Source organism: Aulonocara stuartgranti (genome assembly GCF_965226115.1).
Source record: "Aulonocara stuartgranti genome assembly, chromosome: 20".
In the NCBI taxonomy this organism is placed as follows: Eukaryota; Metazoa; Chordata; class Actinopteri; order Cichliformes; family Cichlidae; genus Aulonocara; species Aulonocara stuartgranti.
Window position 1 is genome coordinate 6,045,406 of NC_138956.1, and position 22,995 is coordinate 6,068,400.

Consider the following 22,995-nt stretch of genomic DNA (forward strand, 5'->3'; position numbering starts at 1 on the left):
TTCATGTCATAGACACAAATGGAAAAAAATTACCCTTTGTACAATGCGATAAATGCCTCAAAGTTTTACCCTTTTGCAGTCACAAGACTGGAACCTCAGGTTTAAGGCGGCACTCATGTCCCATCACAAAGGGGCAAACAAAACTGGCATTTACTAAATCTTTGCTGGTGCCAGAGAAGTTTAAAAAAGAAACCAGAGACAAATGTGTTCAGTTTGTTTGCCAAGACATTCGACCGTATGATACCATCTCTGGAAAAGGCTTCACACAGCTGGCCCAACATTTGGTCGACACAGCAGCAAGAATAGGAAAATTCGATGTCTGTGAGATACTACCACACCCCACAACGGTGTCAAGAAATGTTGAAATGAGGGCTCAGAGTCTACGTAAACATGTTGTGGAGGAAATCACTACAACAATATCGAAGTTTGGATGCGCTGTTACAGCAGACATATGGACAGAAACATATCGAAAAACGTCCTTTTTGTCTGCAACCATCCATTACGTTAATGAGCAATCTGAGCTACATTCAAGAGTGCTTTTTGCTGCCCCTTTTGACCCAAGCACCTCAAAGACAGGTGAAAACATTCGAAGGCACCTGCTGCAGAATCTCAGAGTGTTTGGCATTGATGCGACAGACATGGGCAAAAAGATTATTTTTGTCACAGATCGTGGAGCCAACATGATCAGTGCCTTACGAGAATACACGAGGCTAAACTGCACAGCGCACATACTAAACGTGACTCTCTCCAGTGCGTTTGGTACTGCCATAATCGAAAAGTCTCCAGAGATCGCTAGCCTTCTGACTGATGTTAAAAAGTTGGTTACATATTTCAAACACTCAGGACAGCAGGGCAAGCTTAAAAAGTCACTGAAACAATCCATAGAGACACGATGGAACTCTAACTTTGACATGTTAAATTCTGTCTTGGAACAGTACGAAGACATTGCATCTGTGCTGACTGAGAGCAATAATTATGACAAGATCGGACGCATTAGCATCAGTACTCTTAAGTTACTAGTATCATTCCTAAAACCCTTCAAAGAGGCAACTGACGACTTGGAAACTGATAACACAGCTCCCAGTGCCTCACTTGTTCTTCCGTGGTCTGTGCGATTAATTGAGCACTGTACATCAGCCACAAAAGACCCTCTGCTCTCTGAAATTGCAACCGTCTGTGTAACACGGCTGAAAGAATTACTGTCAGCAGACAGCACTTCATCCCATTCTGTTCACATGCTTTATAAAATAGCAACCTTTCTGACACCAAATCTGCGAGGTCTGAGAATGTTAGATGAAAGAGGGCGACAGAATGTGATACAGGGAGTCAAGGAGATGATCGAAGATTTAAAGTTTGATCATGCACATGATGAGGATGTTGAACCAACACCTGCCAAAAGGCCTACTGTTCTTCATAAATTTTCAGATTGGGAGGAAGAGGAAGAATCATGTGGATCAAAATCACTAGATGTTCAGATTCAGGAGTACAGGACCATGAAACTTGAATTATCAAGTCAACAAAACATTTTGCAGTGGTGGAATTCCAACAGTTCCCAGTTCCCTGCCCTGAGCAACCTTGCAAGATTTGTCCTCTGCATCCCGGCAACGAGTGCACCTTCCGAGAGAGCATTCAGCCTTTGTGGTCGGATTTTGGAGGAGAGACGTTCAGTACTGAAACCCTCATCAGTCAGTGACATTCTTTTCCTGCATGGAAATTTAAAATAATTTGGATTTTTTAAGTAAGTTTCGTTCATTTGATTAATAGTTTATAATTTTGAGATGTCGTTTATTGTTGTATTTATATATGCATATTTTCTTTTGTAGGAGAGACCTTGAATTCGACATTGGGACATTTTTTCGTTAAACTGATAGTTTAAACAACCATTTAATTTCGCAGTGGCCAACTATTTTGTTCTTTTGTTTACAATTTTAAGTGACTTTTTTTTTTTTCGCGACACTTTCCCTACTGTGTTGACAGAAAAATGTTACGTTTGTATTTTACATAAAAATAACAAGTAGGCCACAATGCTGTATTCGTTTTTATTTATTTTATTTTTGCAACACGTTTTCCATGTTAAAAGATAAATGTTGCAAGTTGACAGATAAATGCATCTTGTTTAAGAAAAATAAATACAATCATTGCACAACCTGCAGTTTTATCTGTTATCTCTATTTTTTGGTGGTACCCCATTTAAATGTGAGATTTTGGAAACCAGATCTAAATTTAGCGGGAACGGTCGGGTCGGGTAGAAAATTATTCTAAGCGGGCAGCGGGTGAACAAAGACTGAATATACAGCGGGAGCGGTCGGGTGCGGTACAAAACCTTGCGGGAGCGGGCGGGAGCGGGACTAAAAAAACATTCCCGCGCAGACCTCTACCTCCTTGCACTCCTCAGTTGTAAATTATAATTGCGAAGTTTCTCTTTATAGATTGACATCTATAAAGAGAAACTTCACAATTATAACTGGAATGAACCTGGAGGAGGATAAGCAGAAGCGAATGGATGGATGGATGAACCTGGAGGTTTGTTTTTCTCCATCTGTGCTCAGCTTTCCTACACTCTCTTTTTTCATTTTTCACCAGTGTGGAGTTTCTCCAGGGAGACTTTTTCCTTCCAGAGATAACCTTCACCTTAATGGGAGCAATAGTGTCCATTACATTTAACATTTTAGCATTGAAGCTATTGACGAGCTCATTGACTGAACCTCTGGACAGGCCAGGTGTTAAGGGGAAGACATGGTTAAATATCTCACTACTGTATTCAGTTATACACCGTTTTGTGATCACTGTTGTTGATATATTTGTGTGGGCTGAAATTTTACTTTCAAAGAAAACACAGTAATGATCAGACAGGCCCACATCAGACACAGTAACCTTCGAAATGTTCAGGCCCTTGGAGATCAGTAGGTCAAGAGTGTGTCCTCTATTATGTGTGGCCTCTGTTACATGCTGAGTCAGCCCAAAGTTGCCCAGAATGTTACTCAGGTCTTTAGTCCCTTTGTCCTGAGGGTTGTCCACATGGATGTTAAAATCCCCAACAATAATTACACAGTCAACACAGATCACAGACAGCAGTTCACTGAGATCATTAAAAAAGGCTGTGCCGTATTTGCGAGGCTGGGCAATGTAACTTCGATTGCTCTGTTGAAGGCGGGGCTCGATGGCGAACCTTTGGTTGCTCTGGTGGGGGGTTCATGGGGGACAAAAAGGGATTGGGCTGGGGGGTAGATCTGAGCCCAGCATTGACCCGCTCCATCATCTCCTCAGTGAATTTCAGGTGTGGCGAGGAGGTCGAAAGGGAGCGGGAGGAGGCTGATGGCCTGTCAGGGGTTTGGGGGACTAGGGAAGGTCATGGTCCCTGGTCCTGGTTGTTGGTGTTGTTGAGAGAGTTGGAGGCAAATAGGGACCCCTCTGATGTCTCTCCTTTCTGAAGCTCATCCCAGGTGGGGGCAGATGAGGCTCCTCCTCAAGGTTTCTGCTGGGCTTTGTCTGTTCTTGGAGTACTGTTTGTTCCTCTTTATGAGATAACTCCTTGTTTATCTCAGCCTTGGCACCAAGCACAGATGGATGACGTATGGAATAAAACAAGTTGGAGGTGAACAGTTTCACCCCTGACTTGTTAAAATTAAATCCATTTGCTTTAAACAGATGCCTGCATTCCCAAAAAATATTAAAATTGTTGATAAAATGCACTGAGTGGTCAGTACATGCTGATATAAGCCATTTATTCAGTGCAAACAACCTGCCGAATCGCTCGTCTCCTCCTCTGACGAGCGGTACAGGTCTGATAGGTTTGTAGCTTAAACCTATTCGCTGGAACGTTCAAGACAATTTACTACACAGCAAAAGCAAGACACGAGTAGGCAAAGTTCTTTTGAATTAATTGATTATGATAAAGATATATTTTGTGGTAACTACCTCTGCCTGGCGTTCTTTTCATTTCAACCCGGATCCAACTGTTACTGTCCCCCACCCTCTTCGCCTGGCTTTCCTGTGGGGACGTAACAAAGCAGATATAACCTCTCTCCTGACCTTAAGTTGTGTTTGCATGCCAGAGTGATCTGGGAGGCACACAGAGTCTCCACAGACTACTAAGGATCAAACCTCTACCAACATGACATTGATTATAAAACTCTAAGCATAAATGACAATCAACAATATAAACCTGACAAGGTCCACTGATGAATACAGCTGCATTCAGAGAGTTTACTGTATTTAATAATCCAGTAAAGTCCGGTTTCAGAACCTCCGTCTGTTGTTTGGACACATCGTTTGACCCTGTATGCAGAACAATGTTTGTCACAGTTGGATATTCATCTGCAATTTGAAGAATTCTCTCCTTCAGGTTGTTGACCATATCCTTAGGAAAGCAGAGGACTTTAGTGTTCTTACCGCACATCCTTTGTACATCCTTTACGGCAGAGTCACCCACAATCAGAGTTTCAGGCCTAGCCTTTAGCTTTCCCTGTGGCCTTTTACTTTTCAACAGATTTTCAGACCTTACTTCGCTACTTTTAGATGGATGGTTGTCCGATATAGATCCAGGGTCCTTTGATAGTGGAGCAAATCTGTTCTGCAGTTTCACATTCAGTTGTTTTGGAGGTTTGTTGTTAACCTTCCTATTCACGGTTGTCCAGTCCTGTTTCCTCCCGTATACAGGGGTAGAAGAGCTTCTGTCTCGTAGGAAGTGAAGGCCAGTCGGTTTCAGAGATTTCAGCTCGCTGTGCCCTGCCTGTGATACGTCCTCCCCCTTCCAGGAGACATGATTTATGTCTTGGTTTTGCACCAAGACAGTCCAAGGGGGGATTATTGCTTGAGGATTTTTTATAATGCACAGAGTCTACTTTCTTGGTCATGTTATCTGTGCTCCTTAGCTGTGTACTAGCTTGCTCATCGCCATTGTTTTGAATCAAAAGCAAGGTTGTTTCATCTCCACACAGCCCATTTACCTCCACGTTTACTTCTAAGCGATGAATTTTTGTCTCCAGTACTGCAATCTTCTGCAGGAGGCTGTGGTAGTCATCTGTGTAGAGGGAAGGCATCTTGTTGCTAGTTAGCCTAGCGGTTAGCACCTTTCCAGGCTATTGAGGCTGTTCGGTGACCAGACGCTGTAATCAGGCTTTAGCTGTGTGTAGGCCACAGACACACGGAGCGCTGAAGATACGGTAACTATAAAAATGTTGCTGTTTCTGTTAAGAACGCTTTAGTCCTAATGATCTATAAGTGTCCAGAAGCTATCGCAGGTAAGCTCATATGGAAAAAAGGGAAAAAATAAGCATAAAAATCGATAAAAAACAATAAAAGAAGCAAAGCATTTAAAGAGCAACGAGAGGAAACGTCCACACTCACAAAAGGGGGGTCACACATATCAACTATATCTAGTTGATATAACCGAACTATGGCTTTAAACCTGTGACATTACAGCAAACTAACTTGTTTATCTTGCGCTAAATAGCGGAATATCAGTCTTTAACTAATATACTTAGTCTACCTCAATTTGTTTTGCATTTTTCACAATATGGCTAAGGAGCTTGGAAAGAAAAGCGTCTGGACTTCTTTAAGTTGCTTGAAGATGTTACACCTCTCATCAGGTGAGTGGGTGTTAAGGCGTCTGGGAGGTGATCTTAAAACTGTATTGGCGTCTGACAGTTGGTGTCGTAAACCACCGCCTCTGTTCAAAGATGGTCGCTCACAGTGGACATAAATGGCTTCTTTCACTCCTCTTTCAAACCATCTTTCTTCTCTGTCCCAAATGTGAACACTGGTGTCCTCGAAGGAGTGGCCTTTGTCCTTTAGATGTAGATGGACAGCTGAGTCTTGAGGTGGCTCTTCTATGTTGTGACATGCGTTTATGAAGTGGCTGTTTGGTCTCTCCAATGTAGAGGTCTAGGCATTTCTCACTACACTGTACAGCATATACTACATTGTTAAGATTGTGTTTAGGAGTTTTGTGTTTGGGATGAACCAGTTTTTGTCTGAGTGTGTTGCTGGGTCTGAAGTAAACTGTGATGTCGTGCTTGGAGAAGACTCTCCTGAGTTTTTCTGATAAAACGGTTACATAGGGGATGACAATGTTGTTGCGTTTGTCTTTCTTATCCTCCCTAGTTGGTCTCTGATCTTCTTTTCTGTGCATCTTTGCTTACTTGATGAAAGCCCAATTAGGATAATCACATGTTTTAAGAGCTTCCTTTACATGTGTGTATTTCTTCTTTTTCCCTTCAGGTTTAGAGGGAACTTTTTCTTACATTTCAAAGCAGGAAATCACTTGTTTTCCAAGCGATTCTAGTGATTGTAGATAAATGGGGAAGCCCTCTACCATTTTTTGCACTAATTTTAGTTACACTTTTTAAGGTAAATACAATTACTTGAGTGTCATAAAGTGTTGCATTTGATTTGTTGACTCATTACATTAGTGACGTGTCAATTTTAAGCACTTTCAAGCAGGTACACTATGTTGATGAAAGTATGGGGCCACACTTTCTTTCTGAATTCAGGGGTTTTCAGTCCAGTTATCGCAGGTGCATAAAATTAAGCACCTAGTCATGCAGTCTGCTTTTACAAAGATTTGTGAAAGAATGAATGCTTTTAAAATCCAGTTTGAGACACAAGTGAGAAACAGAATGATTTGATAATCCATCTGGATAATTTTGTGTTCTGACAATAAGCACTTTCCGTTCTTGCTACAGTTCAACAGGTGAGGGGCAATTTTTATTGGTATATATATAAAGAAGAAACACACGAGGCATCATGCTATAACTATGTAATTAGAAATGGAACAGATATACTATTCATAGTGAAACACAGTTTCTTCAATATTTTCACACTGAAGTAAGCTCACATGTTGTAAATAAGAGAACAAGAATAAAATGCCAACACACCGTTTTTTATTTGTAAGACAAATATGTCAGTTTGAAAAAAATCAGAGAGACATGATTATCATCAGAAACAGGAAGTGCTTATCGCACTTTGGATTCATTTGCAGAGATGGTCACAGTAAGTTTAATGATGTTTTTTTTATAGATTGGCAGCAGAGCTCACTGCAGGTGTAATCACAGGTTGTCCTGCAGCACGTCTGATGTCCTGGACCCTGACCATCACGATAGTAGTACTCGGTACACATGTGGAGGCCTCAGACAAGGTACAGATCCCAGTCTTTACAGACACACCAAAGTCAAGAATAGGCTTAGTTACACAATTCCTTAAACCACTTGAAAAGTGTTTAGGGAGTGTTTGGTACTTTGTTCATATCTCACCCGTGTAAGGCGCCATGCACTGATGACCACATCCACTGAAGCAGCACTTCTCATTATCGGGGCAGTCACTATCATTAGAGCAAAATTCGCCACACATTATGTTATCGAAGCGTCTGTGAGGACACACTCCTGGTTTCACTGAAAAGAATAAGAAAACATTAAAGAAAAACTCTCCCTCTAGATGTGATCTCATTAGATAACCCATGTGTGACATGAATGCATGGCACCATACATAGGTGCCATGCATTCGTGAAATTTCGTGAAATGCATGGGTCCCTTTTTTCACGAGGGTCGCACATGGGTTAAGTGTGCAAGAATACTTTGCTCATCTCTCACCTATGTATGGTGCCATGCAATTACGTCCACATTTGGTAGAGCAGCACTTCTGTTTACCGGGACAGTCACTGTCATTGGAGCAAAGTTCACCACACAGTCCAACAGTCAGGTGCGTGCGAGGACATTCTCCTGGCTTTGCTGATAGGAAAAATAAATTAGTACAAACAAAGAACTCCAACTAGAGAGTGCAGTAAATGTAGCCTAAATGTTATTTTTAAACTACTTCTTATATTTTAAAAAGATTTAATTAAATACACAGCCTCTTAAGAAGAAATCAAACATTGTGAGACGTACTGAGAACAGGAGGGACGCAGACTTCATAACCATTATAGACGCAGCATGTGTGGTCTCTAGGACAGTCATTACACCCCTTACGTGACAGAGCAAGATTAAGATGCGGTGGACATTCTGGTTTGGGAGGAGGCACTAAAGCAGAAAAGGACATAGATCAGCTGTGGTAAAGTGGTAAATGAGATAAGAGTTCTGATGCTGTGTGATTGCCAGTTTGGCTGTTTAATGAAACAAACCAAACATGCACATTTTAGTAATAAACAGTAAGCAGCAGATTATAAACTGAACATGTCTGAGGCAAAATAAACTTGCTTGTTAAAATATCTTCAAGTTAATTGCAAATATGTCTTTAAACGCTTAATTAGCTCCAGCCGTCTTTTCACTCATCCTCTTTCCCTGTCGTCTCAATGACATTTCTGTCTATTGACTCAAGATTTAATTTTCTTTTTCACCCTATCTGACTTCAAATTCGTGTCTTTCTGTTTTGCTCTGATTGTCACAGTGCTGGACCTCCATCTCATACTTTTTGTCCTATGTGCGTACACACACACACACACACACACACACACACACACGCACACACACACACACACATATATGTATGTATATACAACGTACATATTTAAAACTGACCTCTTGACCTCTCAAGTTTCATGAAGTTGCAAGTAAATGTTTTTTTTATAGTTCAATTAAATAAGTCAGGTAGAGACATCCTTTGCAATCATTCTTTGTCTCTTCTTTCTATTGTAGATGATATAATAAACGAAATATCTTGCAGATAATTTTCACTTTGGAGTGATCTTTGCTACTTTGTTTATCTCTCACCTCCAACAGGAGCCATGCACTCATTTCCACATCCATTGGGGCAGCACTTCTCGTTATCGGGACAGTGACTGTCATTAGAGCAAGATTCAACACACAGTCCAACAGTCAGGTGCGTGCGAGGACATTCTCCTGGCTTTGCTGATAGGAAAAATAAATTAGTACAAACAAAGAACTCCAACTAGAGAGTGCAGTAAATGTAGCCTAAATATTATTTTTAAACTACTTCTTATATTTTAAAATTTTAAAAAGATTTAATTAAATACACAGCCTCTTAAGAAGAAATCAAACATTGTGAGACGTACTGAGAACAGGAGGGACGCAGACTTCATAACCATTATAGACGCAGCATGTGTGGTCTCTAGGACAGTCATTACACCCCTTACGTGACAGAGCAAGATTAAGATGCGGTGGACATTCTGGTTTGGGAGGAGGCACTAAAGCAGAAAAGGACATAGATCAGCTGTGGTAAAGTGGTAAATGAGATAAGAGTTCTGATGCTGTGTGATTGCCAGTTTGGCTGTTTAATGAAACAAACCAAACATGCTCACCTCCGACAGGAGCCATGCACTCATTTCCACATCCATTGGGGCAGCACTTCTCGTTATTGGGACAGTCATAGTCATGAGAGCAAGATTCAATGAATTCTTCACAAAGTCCAAAGTTCCAGCGTTTGCGAGGACACACTCCTGGCTTTGCTGAAAGAAATGAGAAATCAAAAGTGACCAAGAACTCTAACCAGAGTGTGCGTTAGGTTGTCCCTCTGAAAAATCTTATTGAACCCTGCAGCAAATCAATCAAAATGTCTTGAGGTCGCCGGACACTGGTACCACGACCACCACCAGTAGGCAACAGGTGAAGTGTCTTGCCCAAGTACACAACGACCAAGACTGTCCGAGCTGGGGCTTGAACCGGCAACCATCAGATCACAGGACAAACTGCCAACTCTTGAGCCACAGTAGCCCGAGGCAGTGAGGCAAAAAAGGATATGGATCAGCTGTGGTAAATCAGGTGACAGCTGAGGTGACAAACATGCACATTTCAGAAAGAAACAATACTCAAAAGAAACTCACTTATTAAAACGTCAGGTTCAGGTTCCACCCTAGAAAAAGCCGTGCCAAAGTGCACCAATGCACAAAGTGCTACAATCAATATACAAACTGTAGACGAGCTTTTGTCCATGTTCACCTCTTTTTTTTTTAAAAAAAGACTGTCCGCAACCACTGACTGAGCAGCCAGTTAAAGGATGATGGATCACTGTGCTTGTGGTCTTATATTCTGTCTGATAAGGTTTCATATCACACACATTTAGTTTTTTTATGTTCCTTGTTGCTCAAATGATGATACAAATTTTGTGTTTACATCTTAGTCAAACCACTAGGCAGTTTTCATTATCTTTATTATCCAGCATGACAACAACCACATAGTCATGGAGAAATTAACACCACTTTATCCCAATGTTAACTTTATTTTTATACTGTTGAACCTTGTTGGTAACCAAGATTTTTAAAAGTTCTTAGAAAGAGAACTGGACAACACAATCACAATATCTTTTGTTTCTTTATGTGCTTTGTATCCTTGTTTATTTTATTTTTATTTTTTCTGTTCCTGTGGTTCAGATAGGACCAGAATGTGCCTTTAGATAAGGAGGAGTCAACTCACTATGACATTCATATAACAAAATTATCCTTAGCTGTAAAGTGTTCTTTATCGTCTTTTTATTGTTGTTTTTTCTCCTTGTTCTTCCTCAGGGTTGTATAGATATCCCTTGTTTTTGTTCACCTCTTACTAGAATTCCATTCAGTCTCTAATAGTCTAAGTGATTTTGCTGTTTTTTTAGGATAACAAATTAATGCACTATATTTGATCACATTACCATCAATGCGTTTTAAGGTTTTTTTTCTTTCATTTCTTGCACAAACTTTTCTTCTTCTATTGTTGTTGATGATTCGTCTGTTTCTATGAGACATCAGAAACATCACTGCGTGAGGTCCATTCACCATGAGAGACGTGATAGGGACAACTTAGTGAGATAATATGAGTCTGCACAACTGTATTTTCCTTCTGCATGAGCATGAGGTGATACACAGTTTAGTCTGTATTAGATTTCAGATCACTCTGCTGGGAGACTGGACGGCCAGACTATCTGATTCGGTCCCCTGATTGTGATAAGGTGGTGCCAGCACACATAATCTACTGTACTCTGTCAGGATGTACAGTACCAGCCCAAAACACAATATGTTTGTACTACATGTAAGGTTTGAGTGTTTAAGCAGTTCTTTTATGGCATAAGAAATAGTCCAAAGTGATCAAAAGTGGGGAAACATTCCTAACAAAAACAAGTAAATGTACTTATGATGAGACAAATGAACACTTATAAATAATACTTTAAGTAATGTGGTGTTCACTAGTATAAAAGGCAGAGGTCAGGTCCATCGTCAGAAAAGCAGAACACTGTCTCTCATCACTTCACTGAGAAGAGCTGTTTCACTGAAATGAGCTCAATGACACAACAGACATTTTCACAAACGCTGTATTTGTGTAAAACAGCTGTACGCTGCACAGCTGTAACCTTTTCTAAACTCTTAAAAGTAAATGGTATTGTTTAAGGTTAGCTAAATGGTTTTTTGTTTGTTTGTTGTTTGTTTGTTTTTTGTTCTTTTTAAGTGAGTGGATATATAAGATTCTTAAAACAAGCAGATTCTAGTGGATCCTTGATTATATTGAGCACACAGAGTCAGATAGAGTGAAACACATTTTTGAGCAAAGGTGCAGGTCAAATTTTGTGAGAACAGAAGGATGCTTTCATCCAGTCAGCTAACACTGAAAACTCAGGTAACCAAACAGGTAAAAAGCTGGAGTACAACAACGATAAACAAACAACAAGAAGGCTTTTACAGCCTAATTTGAAAGAATTGATACAGCTGGTTAAGAAGGAGTACATAATGTAAGGTTGCTGAATAAATACCTCAGGATTACCTCTGCTCTTTGAAGCCAGGTTTTAAAAAAAATAGGCGTCCCTCACATGTATTACTGAAATGTTGAAAAAAACTGTCATGGTTCTGGGTCAGTTCTGACCCAGCATTTTGAGTTCTCATGTTTTGGTTTGATTTTGTATTTTTGGTTATTGTCTTGATCTATTGTCAGGTGATGATGATGATGATATTTAGTATGTTCCAGCTTATTCTGGGTTAGGGTTAATTCTGCCCGTGTAAAGTCCATGTTTCTTAGTCTGCGTCTTTGTTTATTGGTTCCTGTTTTATTTTGAAAGATTATGTCTTATGTCAGTGTGTCCAGCTTCGCTCCCCTGTCTCGTTAGCCCTAACCTCTCCCAGCTGTGTCTCTCTCCTGTTTCCCATTCCCTGATTACTCCCCTGTGTATATTAGCCCTGTGTTTGCCTTTGCTCAGTGTCGTGTTGTACTCTCAGATTGTGCCTGTGTGTTTCTGTTCTCAGTATTCATTGTTCAGTTCGCGTTTTGTTTTCTGCCAGCAAGAAAGCTGAGGTTTTTGAGTTGTATTCAGCCTCCGAGTCCTGCATTTGGATCCTCGCCTCCGCCTGCCCGCACACAGAGCCCTGACAAAAACAAAACAAAAGTTCCTTTAAAGGATGGAGATGGATGTGTAAACGAGTTGATCTCCACAAGAGATCAACTTTTCAAAGAACACTTTAAACAGCGAGTACTGGCATTTATCCAGGGATAAAAGTTTAAAAACGGGCGCAAACGTTGACTTAAAAGGAAAGACTCATAACAAACTGTTATTAGTCAGGGAGGACAATACAACACAGCGCAGTAAAAAGGATCCTTATCCCTCATGTTAAAAAACATTGGCCAAAATGCATTAAAAAATTAACCATATTTTTAAATTCTTAAGATCAAAGGACCAAGTAGCAAGATTTTTTTTTTATAATTTCTTAAAACTGTACATTTTTTTAATAACTAATGCTTTTGATAAAAATTAATGCTTTAAGCTGATAACCTGTATTTAAGAAAAGGAACAGTCTTCTGTAATGAAACAATTTAAGACAGGTCTACCAAGCAATCGGTTTTGTTCCCCCTAAACGATGAAAAAATCATTCAAGAATGCATTATGAGAGGTATTATATTAAGATGAGAAACAGAGTCAAATATTTACATCCAGTTTCAGTAAGGAGTTCTCATAAACATTACACACACAGGCAGTCCAGGAGAGCACAGGCTTGAGCCCTAATGAGCTTGTGTTCAGACATAGTGCGCATGGACCCTTGGCTGCATTAAAGGATAATGGGGTTGATTCAGAACCACTTAAAACCTTGGCTGTCATTGTGAATGGATTTAGACGCCAATTGTTTGTAGTTGGTTTTATGGCAAAAGGCACAGACTGGAATGAAGAGTGTGAATGATTGTGGCACACAACATCGTCAGTTTAATCCTGGGGATCAAGTTGTGGTGCCGTCTCCAATTGTGGGATCTCCATTTCAGGCCTGATATACAGACCTTCATATGGTCAGAGAAGCTTTCTGATCTGAACTATTTAGTTTCAACATCAAAATGGACAAAGTCAGTTCAGCTTTGTCTTATTAACAAACTCAAACTGTATCATATAAGTGACATCCACATCTGCTCAGTTGTTCCTTCAACCCCTGGCACTTCACTATTTTCCTGTGCTCCTTCTTTCTTTCTTTTTTTATTTTTAAATTCATCTGTAGTCCTTACCATCTCATGACCAGAGTTGGCAAAAGTACAGATATTCTGTACTTAAGTAGAATTACAGATGCTATTGTTAAAAAAAAACTACTAAAAAAAAACTACTCTAGTAAAAGTTGAAGTACCGATTAAGCTTCTTTACTCAAGTAAAAGTGAAAAAAGTACCAGCTGTCAAATGGACATGCCACATATCCTGGTGATTAATACATGAACAGAATTGCCTTTCATGCATTATTTTTCAGGCTCAAATTGGTTTGTTGTTTAAAGACAGGAAATGATAACTCGCGTCAAATGCATCAAACCAAAAGTAAAAAGCATGTTTTGAAAATGTAAGGAGAAAAGGCAAAAAATTGTCAGGAAAGAACTAAATTCAAATTCAAATTTCAAATTCAAATTTTATTTGTCACGTACACAGTCATACACAGTACGATATGCAGTGAAATGCTTAGACAACTGCTTGTGACCTAAAGAAAAAAAAAAGAAAAAGGAAAAGGCTATGAATAAGATAGGAAATAAATATGTAAAATTAAAAGGGGTAAATTTAACTAGGAAGGAATAAAATATAAAAAATTAAGGTTAAAAATGAAATAACTGTACAACACAAATTAGAATGAAGGGTAAATTTAACTGGGAAAGAATAAGATAAATATATAAATTAAAGTTGAAAATAACTGTACAACAAAATACACAATACACAGTATAGAACTATATAAGAATGTATGAAGAAATCTAAATATGTATATATATATACACAATAACAGCAGCTGTACAACTGGTAATGAAGAATATAGTGACCAGTGTTGTGCAATCCACATTATGTCTTGTGCAGTGCAAATGTGCTTAAAGTGATTTAAGTGATGAAGTGAAAACAATGTCCAGAATGTCCAGTGTGTGTGTAAGAACTGTATGTGTGGGTCAGTACTGTGTGGTGGTGTGATTGAGAGACCGTATCGCCTGCGGGAAGAAGCTCCTCCTCAGTCTCTCTGTGTTGGTCTTCAGGGAGCGGAATCGCTTTCCTGACCTCAACAGAGAGAACAGTCTGTTGTTGGGATGGCTGAAGTCCTTCACGATCTTCCTGGCCTTGGTCCAGCACCGCCTGCTGTAGATTGAGTGCAGGTCAGGGAGCTCGGAGCGGATGGTGCGCTCAGCTGACCGCACAACCCTCTGTAGAGCTCGTCTGTCCTGCATGGTGCTGTTCCCGAACCAGGTTAAGATGTTTCCCGTCAGGATGCTCTCTATGGTGCATGAGTAAAAGTTCTTGAGCACCTTGGAGGGCAGTTGGAAGTCTCTCAAGCGTCTGAGGTGGTAGAGACGCTGACGGGCCTTTTTCACCACGGTGTTGATGTGACAGGACCATGACAGGTCCTGCGTGATGTGAACTCTGAGGTATTTGAAGCTGTCCACTCTCTCCACTGGGCACTCGTTGATGACGGGGGTCTGGTAGTTCCTCTCCTGCTTAGTGCTGAAGTCCACTATCAGCTCCTTTGTTTTACTGACGTTTACTACTCGAATAAAGTACAGATACAGTCATGTCCTCATGTCAAATCTATAATCCAAGTTTTAACAGTGCTTTAGTTTTCACATAGTCAGGTTACACTTTCAAAAACCGTCCCTGGGTCGGGGGTTTAATGGTGATTCGTGGAGCAGGCTTGCTGTGTTCCAGTGGTTTGGAGAGGCATCTGGTCACCACCACTTCAAAGAACTTTTCTCTTTTTCTTACATTTCAAAGCAGGAAATCACTTGTTTTCCAAGTGATTCTAGTGATTGTAGATAAATGGGGAAGCCCTTTACCATTTTTTGCACTAATTTTAGTTACACTTTTTAAGGTAAATACAATTACTTGAGTGTCATAAAGTGTTGCATTTGATTTGTTGACTCATTACATTAGTGACGTGTCAATTTTAAGCACTTTCAAGCAGGTACACTATGTTGATGAAAGTATGGGGCCACACTTTCTTTCTGAATTAAGGGGTTTTCAGTCCAGTTATTGCAGGTGCATAAAATTAAGCACCTAGTCATGCAGTCTGCTTTTACAAAGATTTGTGAAAGAATGAATGCTTTTAAAATCCAGTTTGAGACACAAGTGAGAAACAGAATGTTTTGATAATCCATCTGGATAATTTTGTGCTCTGACAATAAGCACTTTCCGTTCTTGCTACATTTCAACAGGTGAGGGGCAATTTTTATTGGTATATATTTAAAGAAGAAACACACGAGGCATCATGCTATAACTATGTAATTAGAAATGGAACAGATATACTATTCATAGTGAAACACAGTTTCTTCAATATTTTCACACTGAAGTAAGCTCACATGTTGTAAATAAGAGAACAAGAATAAAATGCCAACACACCGTTTTTTATTTGTAAGACAAATATGTCAGTTTGAAAAAAATCAGAGAGACATGATTATCATCAGAAACAGGAAGTGCTTATCGCACTAAAGAAGAAAAAAGTGATTTGGACTCATTTGCAGAGATGGTCACAGTAAGTTTAATGATGTTTTTTTATAGATTGGCAGCAGAGCTCACTGCAGGTGTAATCACAGGTTGTCCTGCAGCACGTCTGATGTCCTGGACCCTGACCATCACGATAGTAGTACTCGGCACACATGTGGAGGCCTCAGACAAGGTACCAGTCTTTACAGACACACCAAAGTCAAGAATAGGCTTAGTTACACAATTCCTTAAACCACTTGAAAAGTGTTTAGGGAGTGTTTGGTACTTTGTTCATATCTCACCCGTGTAAGGCGCCATGCACTGATGACCACATCCACTGAAGCAGCACTTCTCATTATTGGGGCAGTCACTATCATTAGAGCAAAATTCGCCACACATTATGTTATCGAAGCGTCTGTGAGGACACACTCCTGGTTTCACTGAAAAGAATAAGAAAACATTAAAGAAAAACTCTCCCTCTAGATATGATCTCATTAGATTACTAAACCCTCAAATGAATTAATGACCATGAGGGTGTTTGCAGTACCGAAACAACCAGGTCATCATGAAGAAATGTAACACAACTTTCCTGGAAATAAACCACCTCTTGCCCTCTCAAGTTCCACGCAGTCCCAAGCAAATGTATATCAAATTATTTATTTTTTCATTTTTTTCTCAGTTTGATTCATTAACCCATGTGTGACCCTCGTAAAAAAAGGGACCCGTTTGGGTCTTAACCCACATGGGTTAAGTGTGCAAGATTACTTTGCTCATCTCTCACCTATGTATGGTGCCATGCATTTACGTCCACATCTGGTAGAGCAGCACTTCTGTTTACCGGGACAGTCGCTGTCATTGGAGCAAAATTCAACGCACAGTCCAACAGTCAGGTGCCTGCGAGGACACACTCCTGGCTTTGCTGATAGGAAAAATAAATTAGTACAAACAAAGAACTCCAACTAGAGAGTGCAGTAAATGTAGCCTAAATATTATTTTTAAAATACTTCTTATATTTTAAAAAGATTTAATTAAATACACAGCCTCTTAAGAAGAAATCAAACATTGTGAGACATACTGAGAACAGGAGGGACGCAGACTTCATAACCATTATAGACGCAGCATGTGTGGTCTATAGGACAGTCATTACACCCCTTACGTGACAGAGCAAGATTAAGATGCGGTGGACATTCTGGTTTGGGAGGAGGCACTAAAGCAGAAAAGGACATAGATCAGCTGTGGTAAAGTGGTAAATGAGATAAGAGTTCTGATGCTGTGTGATTGCCAGTTTGGCTGTTTAATAAAACAAACCAAACATGCACATTTTAGTAATAAACAGTAAGCAGCAGATTATAAACTGAACATGTCTGAGGCAAAATAAACTTGCTTGTTAAAATATCTTCAAGTTAATTGCAAATATGTCTTTAAACGCTTAATTAGCTCCAGCCGTCTTTTCACTCATCCTCTTTCCCTGTCGTCTCAATGACATTTCTGTCTATTGACTCAAGATTTAATTTTCTTTTTCACCCTATCTGACTTCAAATTCGTGTCTTTCTGTTTTGCTCTGATTGTCACAGTGCTGGACCTCCATCTCATACTTTTTGTCCTATGTGCGTACACACACACACACACACACACACACACACGTATGTATATACAACGTACATATTTAAAACTGACCTCTTGACCTGTCAAGTTTCATGAAGTTGCAAGTAAATGTTTTTTTATAGTTCAATTAAATAAGTCAGGTAGAGACATCCTTTGCAATCATTCTTTTTCTCTTCTTTCTATTGTAGATGATATAATAAATGAAATATCTTGCAGATAATTTTCACTTTGGAGTGATCTTTGCTACTTTGTTCATCTCTCACCTCCGACAGGAGCCATGCACTCACGTCCACATCCATTGGGGCAGCACTTCTCTTTACCGCGACAGTCATAGTCATTGGAGCAAAGTTTACCACACAGTCCAACAGTCAGGTGCCTGCGAGGACATACTCCTGGCTTTGCTGACAGGAAAAATAAATTAGTACAAACAAAGAACTCCAACTAGAGAGTGCAGTAAATGTAGCCTAAATATTATTTTTAAAATACTTCTTATATTTTAAAAAGATTTAATTAAATACACAGCCTCTTAAGAAGAAATCAAACATTGTGAGACGTACTGAGAACAGGAGGGACGCAGACTTCATAACCATTATAGACGCAGCATGTGTGGTCTCTAGGACAGTCATTACACCCCTTACGTGACAGAGCAAGATTAAGATGCGGTGGACATTCTGGTTTGGGAGGAGGCACTAAAGCAGAAAAGGACATAGATCAGCTGTGGTAAAGTGGTAAATGAGATAAGAGTTCTGATGCTGTGTGATTGCCAGTTTGGCTGTTTAATGAAACAAACCAAACATGCACATTTTAGTAATAAACAGTAAGCAGCAGATTATAAACTGAACATGTCTGAGGCAAAATAAACTTGCTTGTTAAAATATCTTCAAGTTAATTGCAAATATGTCTTTAAACGCTTAATTAGCTCCAGCCGTCTTTTCACTCATCCTCTTTCCCTGTCGTCTCAATGACATTTCTGTCTATTGACTCAAGATTTAATTTTCTTTTTCACCCTATCTGACTTCAAATTCGTGTCTTTCTGTTTTGCTCTGATTGTCACAGTGCTGGACCTCCATCTCATACTTTTTGTCCTATGTGCGTACACACACACACACACACACACACGCACACACACACACACATATATGTATGTATATACAACGTACATATTTAAAACTGACCTCTTGACCTGTCAAGTTTCATGAAGTTGCAAGTAAATGTTTTTTTATAGTTCAATTAAATAAGTCAGGTAGAGACATCCTTTGCAATCACTCTTTTTCTCTTCTTTCTATTGTAGATGATATAATAAACGAAATATCTTGCAGATAATTTTCACTTTGGAGTGATCTTTGCTACTTTGTTCATCTCTCACCTCCAACAGGAGCCATGCACTCACGTCCACATCCATTGGGGCAGCACTTCTCGTTATCGGGACAGTCATAGTCATGAGAGCAAGATTCAACACACAGTCCAAAGTCCCAGCGTTTTTAAAAAAACACGGGTCCCTTTTTTCACGAGGGTCACACATGGGTTAAGTGTGCAAGAATACTTTGCTCATCTCTCACCTATGTATGGTGCCATGCAATTACGTCCACATTTGGTAGAGCAGCACTTCTGTTTACCGGGACAGTCACTGTCATTGGAGCAAAGTTTACCACACAGTCCAACAGTCAGGTGCGTGCGAGGACATTCTCCTGGCTTTGCTGATAGGAAAAATAAATTAGTACAAACAAAGAACTCCAACTAGAGAGTGCAGTAAATGTAGCCTAAATGTTATTTTTAAACTACTTCTTATATTTTAAAATTTTAAAAAGATTTAATTAAATACACAGCCTCTTAAGAAGAAATCAAACATTGTGAGACGTACTGAGAACAGGAGGGACGCAGACTTCATAACCATTATAGACGCAGCATGTGTGGTCTCTAGGACAGTCATTACACCCCTTACGTGACAGAGCAAGATTAAGATGCGGTGGACATTCTGGTTTGGGAGGAGGCACTAAAGCAGAAAAGGACATAGATCAGCTGTGGTAAAGTGGTAGATGAGATAAGAGTTCTGATGCTGTGTGATTGCCAGTTTGGCTGTTTAATGAAACAAACCAAACATGCACATTTTAGTAATAAACAGTAAGCAGCAGATTATAAACTGAACATGTCTGAGGCAAAATAAACTTGCTTGTTAAAATATCTTCAAGTTAATTGCAAATATGTCTTTAAACGCTTAATTAGCTCCAGCCGTCTTTTCACTCATCCTCTTTCCCTGTCGTCTCAATGACATTTCTGTCTATTGACTCAAGATTTAATTTTCTTTTTCACCCTATCTGACTTCAAATTCGTGTCTTTCTGTTTTGCTCTGATTGTCACAGTGCTGGACCTCCATCTCATACTTTTTGTCCTATGTGCGTACACACACACACACACACACACACACACACACACACACACACACACACACACACACACACATATATGTATGTATATACAACGTACATATTTAAAACTGACCTCTTGACCTCTCAAGTTTCATGAAGTTGCAAGTAAATGTTTTTTTTATAGTTCAATTAAATAAGTCAGGTAGAGACATCCTTTGCAATCACTCTTTTTCTCTTCTTTCTATTGTAGATGATATAATAAATGAAATATCTTGCAGATAATTTTCACTTTGGAGTGATCTTTGCTACTTTGTTCATCTCTCACCTCCGACAGGAGCCATGCACTCACGTCCACATCCTTTGGGGCAGCACTTCCCTTTACCGCGACAGTCATAGTCATTGGAGCAAAATTCAATGCACAGTCCAACAGTCAGGTGCGTGCGAGGACATTCTCCTGGCTTTGCTGATAGGAAAAATAAATTAGTACAAACAAAGAACTCCAACTAGAGAGTGCAGTAAATGTAGCCTAAATATTATTTTTAAAATACTTCTTATATTTTAAAAAGATTTAATTAAATACACAGCCTCTTAAGAAGAAATCAAACATTGTGAGACGTACTGAGAACAGGAGGGACGCAGACTTCATAACCATTATAGACGCAGCATGTGTGGTCTCTAGGACAGTCATTACACCCCTTACGTGACAGAGCAAGATTAAGATGCGGTGGACATTCTGGTTTGGGAGGAGGCACTAAAGCAGAAAAGGACATAGATCAGCTGTGGTAAAGTGGTAAATGAGATAAGAGTTCTGATGCTGTGTGATTGCCAGTTTGGCTGTTTAATGAAACAAACCAAACATGCACATTTTAGTAATAAACAGTAAGCAGCAGATTATAAACTGAACATGTCTGAGGCAAAATAAACTTGCTTGTTAAAATATCTTCAAGTTAATTGCAAATATGTCTTTAAACGCTTAATTAGCTCCAGCCGTCTTTTCACTCATCCTCTTTCCCTGTCGTCTCAATGACATTTCTGTCTATTGACTCAAGATTTAATTTTCTTTTTCACCCTATCTGACTTCAAATTCGTGTCTTTCTGTTTTGCTCTGATTGTCACAGTGCTGGACCTCCATCTCATACTTTTTGTCCTATGTGCGTACACACACACACACACACACACACACACACACACACACACACACACACACACACACACACACACACACATATATGTATGTATATACAACGTACATATTTAAAACTGACCTCTTGACCTGTCAAGTTTCATGAAGTTGCAAGTAAATGTTTTTTTATAGTTCAATTAAATAAGTCAGGTAGAGACATCCTTTGCAATCATTCTTTGTCTCTTCTTTCTATTGTAGATGATATAATAAATGAAATATCTTGCAGATAATTTTCACTTTGGAGTGATCTTTGCTACTTTGTTCATCTCTCACCTCCGACAGGAGCCATGCACTCACGTCCACATCCTTTGGGGCAGCACTTCTCTTTACCGCGACAGTCATAGTCATTGGAGCAAGATTCAACACACAGCCCAAAGTCCCAGCGTTTGCGAGGACACACTCCTGGCTTTGCTGAAAGAAATGAGAAATCAAAAGTGACCAAGAACTCTAACCAGAGTGTGCGTTAGGTTGTCCCTCTGAAAAATCTTATTGAACCCTGCAGCAAATGAATCAAAATGTCTTGAGGCCGCTGGCACCACCGGGCACTCTGACCACCACCAGTAGGCAACAGGTGAAGTGTCTTGCCCAAGTACACAACGACCAAGACTGTCCGAGCTGGGGCTTGAACTGGCAACCATCAGATCACAGGACAAACTGCCAACTCTTGAGCCACAGTAGCCCAAGGCAGTGAGGCAAAAAAGGATATGGATCAGCTGTGGTAAATCAGGTGACAGCTGAGGTGACAAACATGCACATTTCAGAAAGAAACAATACTCAAAAGAAACTCACTTATTAAAACGTCAGGTTTAGGTTTCACCTTAGAAAAAGCCGTGCCAAAGTGCACCAATGCACAAAGTGCTGCAATCAATATACAAACTGTAGACGAGCTTTTGTCCATGTTCACCTCTTTTTTTTTTAAAAAAAGACTGTCCGCAACCACTGACTGAGCAGCCAGTTAAAGGATGATGGATCACTGTGCTTGTGGTCTTATATTCTGTCTGATAAGGTTTCATATCACACACATTTGGTTTTTTATGTTCCTTGTTGCTCAAATGATGATACAAATTTTGTGTTTACATCTTAGTCAAACCACTAGGCAGTTTTCATTATCTTTATTATCCAGCATGACAACAACCACATAGTCATGGAGAAATTAACACCACTTTATCCCAATGTTAACTTTATTTTTATACTGTTGAACCTTGTTGGTAACCAAGATTTTTAAAAGTTCTTAGAAAGAGAACTGGACAACACAATCACAATATCTTTTGTTTCTTTATGTGCTTTGTATCCTTGTTTATTTTATTTTTATTTTTTCTGTTCCTGTGGTTCAGATAGGACCAGAATGTGCCTTTAGATAAGGAGGAGTCAACTCACTATGACATTCATATAACAAAATTATCCTTAGCTGTAAAGTGTTCTTTATCGTCTTTTTATTGTTGTTTTTTCTCCTTGTTCTTCCTCAGGGTTGTATAGATATCCCTCGTTTTTGTTCACCTCTTACTAGAATTCCATTCAGTCTCTAATAGTCTAAGTGATTTTGCTGTTTTTTTAGGATAACAAATTAATGCACTATATTTGATCACATTACCATCAATGCGTTTTAAGGTTTTTTTTCTTTCATTTCTTGCACAAACTTTTCTTCTTCTATTGTTGTTGATGATTCGTCTGTTTCTATGAGACATCAGAAACATCACTGCGTGAGGTCCATTCACCATGAGAGACGTGATAGGGACAACTTAGTGAGATAATATGAGTCTGCACAACTGTATTTTCCTTCTGCATGAGCATGAGGTGATACACAGTTTAGTCTGTATTAGATTTCAGATCACTCTGCTGGGAGACTGGACGGCCAGACTATCTGATTCGGTCCCCTGATTGTGATAAAGTGGTGCCAGCACACATAATCTACTGTACTCTGTCAGGATGTACAGTACCAGCCCAAAACACAATATGTTTGTACTACATGTAAGGTTTGAGTGTTTAAGCAGTTCTTTTATGGCATAAGAAATAGTC

At 39.5% G+C, this 22,995-nt stretch overlaps 2 protein-coding genes across 2 annotated transcripts; one reads left to right on the forward strand and one right to left on the reverse strand.

The window, feature by feature from the left end:
* The first annotated feature begins 417 nt into the window (after window positions 1-417).
* Window positions 418-2,359, forward strand: LOC309697587 (transposable element Hobo transposase). The gene is made up of 2 exons (XM_082519615.1): window positions 418-1,738; window positions 1,824-2,359. The coding sequence occupies exon 1, from the start codon at window positions 639-641 to the stop codon at window positions 1,722-1,724; it is 1,086 nt and encodes a 361-aa protein (XP_082375741.1). The 5' UTR covers window positions 418-638; the 3' UTR covers window positions 1,725-1,738; window positions 1,824-2,359.
* A 13,391-nt stretch (window positions 2,360-15,750) lies between these two features.
* Window positions 15,751-21,593, reverse strand: LOC309697405 (uncharacterized protein). The gene is made up of 11 exons (XM_082519286.1): window positions 21,253-21,593; window positions 20,416-20,547; window positions 20,122-20,259; window positions 19,292-19,423; window positions 18,990-19,127; window positions 17,988-18,119; window positions 17,694-17,831; window positions 16,901-17,032; window positions 16,607-16,744; window positions 16,128-16,265; window positions 15,751-16,026 (listed from the first exon to the last, which is right to left on the reverse strand). Exons 1-11 carry the CDS (start codon window positions 21,266-21,268, stop codon window positions 16,010-16,012), a joined length of 1,251 nt encoding a protein of 416 aa, XP_082375412.1. The 5' UTR covers window positions 21,269-21,593; the 3' UTR covers window positions 15,751-16,009.
* Window positions 21,594-22,995: the final 1,402 nt, after the last annotated feature.